Genomic DNA, 9,047 nt, shown 5'->3' with positions numbered 1-9,047 from the left:
GTCATATCATATTAGAACATTGACCGTTGAACCATTTAAAATATCGTTGGATACTCGGGATAGCTCACACATAGTGTGATAAGCTATAATCTATCAATTCTTATGCATGTATGCTCATACGAGCTATGAATCTGTATGCTCTAACGAGCTGTAAATCGGTATGCTCATACGAACTGAGAATTGATAAGCTCTCACGAGCTGCAATCGGTAAGCTCATACAAGCTGAGAATCGGTAATCCCTAGTGACATGTCATTTGTATCCTACGAATTCCTAAGGTTCAAATGGGACTCGATAATCATCGTACGTCGTCGGATATGCGATCGGTATTTATTCATGGAAATTATACAAATCACATACATATAATTCAATTAAAACATATAAATACTCAATTTAATTACACGAACTTACCTCGACAAGTAAACGTAGATACAGAGGCGTTTAATCATTTTCTTTTTGCCTCAATCTAACTCCATACGAGGTCTAACTAGATCTATACGGATAAATTTAACTCAATTTAATAAATATTTCATTCAATTTAGTCCAACACATTTTCTGGCAAAATTGCCAGTTTGCCCTATACTTTTAATTTCTTTACAATGTAGTCCCTAGGCTCGAAATATGAAATTCATACCATTTTACCCTTACCCAAGCCTAGCTGATTTTTATATATACTAATAGCAGTCCATATAATTCACAAATTCATAAATTTTACCACGAATTTATCACATTTTTCAATTTAGCCCCTAATTGATAATTTCATCAAAAATTCTTTTACAAAAGTTGTTTATCTAAAAACAGCCATTCATTTTCTAGCATCAAACTTCCAAAGTCATATATATTCATCCATGGTAAAATCCTAATAGTTTAACAGTTTCACAAATTAGTCCTTAGGTTAGCTAAATTAAGCTACAACAATCCCGGAAATATAAAAATCATTAAAAATAGATTTAAAATACATACTAAATTGAACAAAATAAGCTTGCTAAAACTTCAAACTTCCATGGCTAGGTTTTCTTTTCAAATTCGGTGGAAGATGATGATAATGGATGTTAATTGTTTGTTTTATTTAATTAATTATAACTTTAATTATTAATTTCCAAAATTAACCTTAATAATTCATTCAAATTTCAATATTGTCAAACCATTATCATCCACTAACAGACAATTGGTGTAATTACCATATAAGGACCTCCACTTTAAAGTCCTATAGCTATATAACTCAACTTTTGCACTTTACGCAATTTAGTCCTTTTTATCAAATTAAATATGTAAATTCTTAACGAAATTTTTATATGGTAATACTATCATGCTGTAGACCATAAAATAATAATAAAATAATTTTTTTGAATTTAAATTTGTAGTCCTAAAATCACTGTATCGATTTCACTAAAAATAGGTTATTGTATATTTTAACTTTCAAGTACAATTTTTGACAACAATATTAAATATTTAAAATTAACTGAATGCATGCATTTTAAAATATATATATATTTTCTCAATTGCAATTTTCAAAAATATTTTTCATAGCCTAAATTTATATATTAAATTTTTTTTAAAATTTATCATTATCACTAAATTTTATATATATATATATTTGAAAAATTCCATTGAAAATTACCATTCTGTCCCAGCCTCCACTTTCTCTTCTCGCGTTCAAGTTTCCAACAGACTAGGAAATTTATTAAGGTAGTTTTAATTTGAAGATTTTGAGTAAAGAGATTTTGAATTATCTGATCTCTGTCTCTACTGCTATTTTTATTTTTTGTTTTCGATCCTACTGCTTGTTATTCCGTCTGTTTACTTTGTTGAGAAGGAGAATTTTTTTTTTTTACAGCTATCTGTTTAGCGGCAATAGCGGATTTGCAGTCGCCACTGCGAATTAGCGGCTGCATCACCGCTATTTGAAACTCTGACTTGCTATTAAGTTTGGATATTTGTTGCAGCTTCAAATGGAAGGATTAAGCGTAGCAGATGCTAATTTGGTGATGTATTTACACCCATCAAAGAGTAGGAACGTGTCTCAGTCGATTCTCCGTGAGCTTGGCTATTTGCTATTCAAGTTAGTTCTTTTACTTTCACTTAAATTTAATTTTTCATATAACTCAAAATTCCTATTTTTGTTTATTATTTTTTCCTCACCAAAAGTGGTTTTGTATTGATATTGCTTTTGATTTAAATAAAGTATACCTTAATTTAGTTTGGTCTGTTTTCTAGTTTAGCTGAAAATTTAACTTCTGATGATGAAGTTAATGATATTGTGGCTCTTTTTAAACAAATGGAGAAGTTTATTACTGTTTAGAATATAAGTTTTTAAACAGGCTGAATTTAACTGCAATGTTTGGATCTAGTAGTGTGATTCTTTTGACTCCGTTGGGATCAATACTAAATCAATAGGCTTGTAATGTTGATTATAAGAATGAAATGATGTGCGAATATTTGCTTCCTTTTTGTCCTGTTACAATATGAAGTGATTCTGTTCTTGCAGGTTCAATGAAACATTTGATGGTGTTTTATTGGCCTATGATGTTAATATTCTGGATAAACAGGCGAAGATTCTTTCTGGTGTTCATCCTTATTTTGGTCTTAGTCTAAAAGCAAATCTCCTACTTTTTTCACCAATTCCAGATATGCTCTTAGGTACCATTTTTTCATGATATTTCAGGTTATTTATTTAGTTTTTTTTTTCATGTAGTGGATATCACACTGCTATATGTATTTATGGATCTACATGCCTAAGATATTGTCTAAACTAATTTTCTTTGCCACATTCAGAGGGGAAGTTAGTGAAGCTTTCTCAAGAATCTATTCATGTCATTATTCTCGGTTTCTCGTCTGTCATCATAACAGCTGAAAACATTCGTGGAGAATTTAAATATAGAACCGTAACACTTTTCTACCTTGTTCTTAATTTTTTTTTATTTTCTTTGTGTGTTGGGTATGTGTATATGGCAAGAGACTACATGTATTACTGTAGTAACTTTAGTGTCTTATTGTATCATAGAAAGACAATGAGGAACTATTTGCCAGCAAATCTCACAAGCGACATGTCATAAAGGTTGGAACCATGATCCGATTTTTAGTTAAGAGGTGACAATTTCCTTTCAAAAGAAACTATCCTTTTAATTTTAGGAATGGAATATGTTTTTCATTGTTGTACTGTTCTGGTTACCATCAATAGTTAATTGGAAGCTGGAGATAAATGGTATTCTTTATGGTTACTGGGGTTATTTTCTTCTACCATCTAAAATTGTAAATTGAGATTGCGGAGAAGTTTATTTGCCCTGTTCATTGATAATATATATATTTATAATCTAGATTTTCACTATGCCTATTGATATCTTGCCTCCTTACTTTTGTGATTTCCTTTGTTTAATTTTTAATCCATTACGAACCAGTGGATCATATAATCTTGTTACTTCTTTATACCTCGGTTCTGCATGCTTTTCCACTCAATAATGTTTCATTGTGGTTCATCAAGTCAAGTTGATATGTATTGGAGATTTACAACTTATTTGAAGTTCTGATTTCTTGTATTTTTATTTTTCCCTCGGAGAAAGGGACGGTGCGGTGGTTAATGACATGTTCATCACATGGATTTTTACACTGATTCTTTTATTGCAGTTTTGATGAGGAAATACTTCATATCATTGGATCTCTGATATCAGCTCACACAGGAAGCATTAGTTGGTTGGATAGACGTTTGGAGGTCACACAGGAAGCATTAGTTGGTTGGATAGACGTTTGGAGGAAGATTCAGAATTTGATAGGTCTTTCAAAACTCAAAAAGTTTTATATGGCAACCTTTCTGTATTTCAACTTGCGAAAGTTTTAATGTAAATGTTGTATAATCCTATAGGAGTTCTATGAAGAGTAGAGATAGAGAATGACTTGGGGATAAAACTGTTGATGAGGGAGCAACTCCTATGAGCTACAATAATCATATTAAAATGTCCAAAAAGCGTAGAATCACAGAATGATGGTGATGATTGCTTCAAATTACTAATTATATAAGGAGATTTCTTGTTGTCAGGTAATTCATTGACCAATTCTTGTGCTCACCATGAGTACTGCTAATCTTTTATTAGTGTTGAAGTATTCTTCTCATAAATAACTTTTACATCCTCTGTTTAGAGTAATCAAACTTGTGAACTGTTAGTAGTATTGATGAGTTATGCATAAAACATAATTCCTGTTTTAGTTTTATGTTCATCTATTTGCTTTTCTTGCATCTTGTATAAGAACCTTTTGATGTCAACTTTTTTGCCTACTTTAGTCTTATACATTAATCGCTTATAATTACAAGTGTACTGCAAAATATGTGCTAGTGCAGGTAGTGGGAAGTGGTGGGCTGAAGGTCCATGTAGATGAAGATATATTGCTTCTAGGGATTGCTTCGGTAAGGAATTGTTCTTCTGTTGAAGCTTGCTAAAATTTTGAAATCTTCCCTTCAATTTTTGTGGTCGTCGTTTTGTATGTGACCAAGATTGAAAATTCCAGATTCCCAAGTTGATAAAAGAGATTGCAATTATTTTTCCTGTGAAGTAGGCGATTTTTGTTTCCTAGTGATGTATGTTGAGTGGCTTTTTTTTACGTTGTACAAGTATAGACATGGTCTTATCTATAATATGTTAACATCAAATTTAGCAAAAGGAAATGCTTTGTCCGCTTGTCTCATGATGGCTTCACGTCATCTTTTGTGCACTTTCGATTTATGCCAATGTTTACTAGGTAAAAGTACTCGATTTGCATTTTACCCTCCACTAAAAAAATGGATAAATTAATTCCTGTAAGTTAGATTCAAAAACAAACTGGTCATTTCTATTAAAAATTTTGTTCATTTCTACTGTTTAAAATTGGGCATGTCACGTGTAACTATTTGATTATTTCGTTAGTTACTTTAGTTTTTTAATAGTATAAATGGATGAAATTTTAATAGAAAGGACTAGTTTACTCATTGATTTAGTGTATAGGGACTAATTGATCATTTTTTAGTAAAGGAAGCAAAATGGAATTTGACTTTTAGTACAGGAACATCCATGATACATTTATCATGTTCATTGGTGAAACAATTTTGCATATTTTCCGGCTGCCTATGTCTTTGTGATGCAGTGAACCAATTTCTAGAACTATGCCAGCCAATGCTTCTCCTTTCTTATTTAGGGGAACTCATGTTTTTAATTTGGAAAAAGAAAAGAATTCAACTGGCAGGGAGTTTGAACTTGGGATTTATGGTGGATTCTCATGAACTTTTGCTACAATTATCTAATTAGCCAGCAACACTTAAGAAAGAACAGAGAATTTACCTTTTGCTTATTTTATTACCAATGATTATGAATCAATTTTCATTTTTTTGTATAAGGGGGGAGGGAGGGGTTGTCGTTTTTGAATCCAAGATTTGGTTTCGAACAAGATCTTTGCCATTGACAATTTGCAAAGAATTTCATGAATCAAAATGTTGTGTAGTAACGAAATATATGTTTTTGACAAGTGGGCACGAAGACCTGCGTAGCCGATATACAGTGACTCAAAAAGTTAAACTAAACCTGCACGTTACAATAAATTTCATTTTTCGTTCAACACATTACAATAAAGGTTTACCTCCATTGGTATTACTTAATTATTTTGCTTGATCAAAAGTACTGGGGGTAATACATTTGTTTGATCACCCAATATGAAAATTGTTTGGGTAATATATAAAGTACAGAAGAAATTGTTAAATATAGTTTCAACTTAAAATTTATTTGATATTATCTTTTAAAAATGATTGTATAGTCACACGCTTTAGTGTAAAAAGTATGCTTTCTTTCTTTACCTTTTACTTGTGTGAAGGTGGATTTTTCTTACTATGTTTCCTTCATTCCTTTACCTTTGACTTAGTTTTGATCGTCCTTTCTTATAGAGTGTTTTTTCCTCTTTGGTTCAAAAACCCATGAAGGAAGAAACTTTCATGAGTTAGATGATCCATGCCACCTCCAATGTAGATTTGATGTTTTGATGGTGAAAAAGGATGTTTTCTCTTTTTTTTGGAGGAGTTTTATGTTTTTTCGTAGCTTTTTTTTATTGTGCTTTAGTGATGTAATTGATTTATGCATTTGTCGATCTTCTACATCATGAAAACAAGCCATATCCACTGTCAATATAATAAACGAATTCTAATGTTGAGATATACAAATGATCAAAGATAAATCATGGCTTTGATTATGATCTTTGTTTTCTTAACTTAAAACTTTTATGAATTTCAACTCTACCCATTTTTTTTGTTGAATGAATTTATTTTCTTGTTCATAAATAATCTACACCTAGCTGGGACACATTTCAATGAGATTTGTGTAAATCTAATCATTGTTGATTTGGTTATGGAACCATACCAATATATTAAACAAAGTAGAGGAGATCTGTGTTGGTTTTGTGGATCATTTTAATGGTGGATTCTAATTTTTCAAAGTTGAACTAACTAATACATTTCCTGTTGCACCATACGCTACTACTTATGATTGGAATTGCAGCTGGATTTACATAACAAATATTTCGATATACAAATGGATACCCTCTTTTAACTGTTGAAAATTGAAAATCATGTATTCATTTATTCATGCTCCATTATCAGGTTGGAGTTTCTTTCAGAAAAAAAAAATCCATTCCGGGACCCATGTTTGTATGTTCAACAATGATTGAAAGAGTAAAAGAAAAAGTTGATTGATGTAATGTTGGGCCTTTACATGATTCTAACTGTTCATCAAACATTCATGTGATCTCTCATTATTTTAAATTGTAGAATATAAAAGAAGATGATAAACTTGTCCATTAAAGTATTATGGAGATATTACATTAGGAGTCGAATTTATTGTCTTTTAAGTCCAAAAATAAGTAAATTAATCTTTGTACCATAAATAAAAGAGAAAATTAATCTTTGAATATTAAAAACTTGTTATTATATGTCAACATAAATTATACATGGTACGTTATTCCATCATCCACACCAAATTGATGAAATTTTTAGCAAAAAGAACCAATTTGTTCTTTAATTTAATGTAAAGATACTAATTACCCATTTTACGAGTAGAGAAAAAATGCAATCTAATTCTTAGTACAAATACATTTATGATATTTTAACCAAACATTGACACCTATTTTTCTCTTATGGGTATGATAATGGTTTTAGAAAAACAAATGTTATAGACTTAATTGAATCAAATTGTATGAGTTTAGATTGGAAACATAAATAAACAATATGAGAGAAGAAAGAAAAGATGGTATTGTTTCGTAATGAGGTGAAAGGGTCACTAAATCTATATCATTATAATGGAGTATTAGTTGTTAGTTTAGGTTTCACTATCAACACCTCTCTTCTAAAAAGAGAATCCTGGAAATGCTAAGACAGCTAGCATAGCATTACTATTATTTGAGAGAGTGATGTTTAGACAAAATGTGCAGTGCTGTGAGATTATGGTTTCAGATTTTAATAAAATATAGTAATAATTGCAAGAAAAATAAGGTGTATGAAGCTTGGGGGTTATGGTCTTTGAGCTCTTTGTGTCAGTACAGATTTATTTGGAATGGAGGTTTGATTGGTTGTGTTTCGAGTAGATTGATTCAACTCCGCAAAATTTCGAAAACAGCTCTAGTTTTAATGAAGTCACTTGCACAAGACATTTCTCAACTATTCTCTATACTTATATCTTCCGATAATCAATATTTCATTTTAAAATATTAAAAAAAACGCATAACTTTTAAAAATAAAAATTAAACTAAAGATAAAAGGAGTAAAGGATAAAGTGTAAAAGTTTTGGAAACCTCAAAATTAAGACAATTACAATATTTATTTTCTCTTAAATATTTTATTTAAAATTATGTCACATAAAATTTAATTAGTTATTTAATAATTAAATTAATGATTTTAATAATAAAATGGCTTAATTGACATAGCTTTGATAATTTAAATAATTTCAAGTCTAAAGACCAATTTAGAATGAGAATATTTGATGTGATTAACTTGTTTTAATATTACCCCAAATATTATGATAATTTATGTCGTTGAGTAATATTTAATCTAATTATTATTATTTGAATATAATTTTAAAAAAATAGGAAAGTTATAATAATTTGTCCGTTAAAATCCAACTTATTTGATAAAATTGAAATAGTAAAGGTAAAAGAAAAAAACAATAGGAGCAACATGAAATTGGTTCAATAAATACAAAATTGTAATTATATCAAACTATAAGGGTACTTTCTTATGATCCCTTTTTCTTAATAAAATCCTCCCCCACTCTTTCCCATTCTAAAAGCGAATGGTTCTCTGGTAAAATGTCAGCAGGGCTTGGAAAATACACCAAAATCCGCCACATTGTGAGGCTTCAGCAAATGTTGCAGCGGTGGAGGAACAAGGCCTGCATGTCAGCTCGCCGCATCCCCTCTGATGTGCCGGTAGGTCACGTGGCGATCGACGTCGGGACAAGTTGTAGGAGATTTGTGGTGCGCGTCTTTAGGAAACTCCTCCTTATCCAAGCTGAGGAAGAGTATGGGTTTAGTAACCAAGGCTTGTTAGCTATCCCCTGCGATGAGCCGGTTTTCGAACAAGTGATCCAGCTTATTTCTGGGAATCATAAGTAAGCTTGATTAAACCATCGAATCTCGACCCTTACTTCATGGCTTCGCTGGTAAAGAATGATATAGTGGAATAGAAAGGAAAGCTTTGGATGCTTATGTAGGGATTTTGAGTCAGTTTCTAGTTGGCTCGAGTGAATAATTAAGTGAAACCAATGAGTTGGCTTGTTGTTTCTTTATTTTTTAAAAATTGTTGGTAATCAACTATAAAGGGGGAAGGGGGTTAAATGAGTTGAGTCAATGTATTAACTTGGAGCAATGCATGGAGATCGAAGTGGAAGCATGAAAATGGTAAAGACTTTGAAACAAGAGAATTCATAATGAAGGAGGAGGTTGTCGTGGACTAATGTAAATTAGTTAAATTTAATTATTTCCATAAAATTTTGTGCTAGAAAAGGAATAGGCTGCTACATACCATATTAAAAGGCAGGTAGAAGCT

At 30.9% G+C, this 9,047-nt stretch overlaps 1 protein-coding gene and 1 pseudogene across 3 annotated transcripts; both read left to right on the top strand.

Moving 5' to 3' along the window:
* Positions 1-1,641: 1,641 nt before the first annotated feature.
* LOC108464884 (uncharacterized) lies at positions 1,642-4,655 on the top strand. Of its 3 annotated transcripts, XM_053026212.1 has the most exons (7): positions 1,646-2,060; positions 2,487-2,638; positions 2,774-2,883; positions 3,003-3,088; positions 3,623-3,768; positions 3,858-4,031; positions 4,332-4,655. In XM_053026212.1, the coding sequence occupies exons 1-6, from the start codon at positions 1,951-1,953 to the stop codon at positions 3,866-3,868; spliced, it is 615 nt and encodes a 204-aa protein (XP_052882172.1). In that variant the 5' UTR covers positions 1,646-1,950; the 3' UTR covers positions 3,869-4,031; positions 4,332-4,655. The 3 variants fall into 3 exon arrangements, with proteins under 3 accessions (XP_052882170.1, XP_052882171.1, XP_052882172.1); XM_053026210.1 differs by having other exon boundaries at positions 1,642-2,060; positions 3,623-4,031; XM_053026211.1 differs by lacking the exon at positions 4,332-4,655 and having other exon boundaries at positions 1,642-2,060; positions 3,623-4,035.
* A 3,653-nt stretch (positions 4,656-8,308) lies between these two features.
* LOC108464886 (protein SMALL AUXIN UP-REGULATED RNA 12-like) lies at positions 8,309-8,672 on the top strand (annotated as a pseudogene).
* The last annotated feature ends 375 nt before the right edge of the window (positions 8,673-9,047 follow it).

This window comes from Gossypium arboreum, chromosome 3 (genome assembly GCF_025698485.1).
Source record: "Gossypium arboreum isolate Shixiya-1 chromosome 3, ASM2569848v2, whole genome shotgun sequence".
In the NCBI taxonomy this organism is placed as follows: Eukaryota; Viridiplantae; Streptophyta; class Magnoliopsida; order Malvales; family Malvaceae; genus Gossypium; species Gossypium arboreum.
The sequence above is the reverse complement of the archived record's forward strand: the minus strand, read 5'-3'. Positions and strand labels throughout refer to the sequence as shown.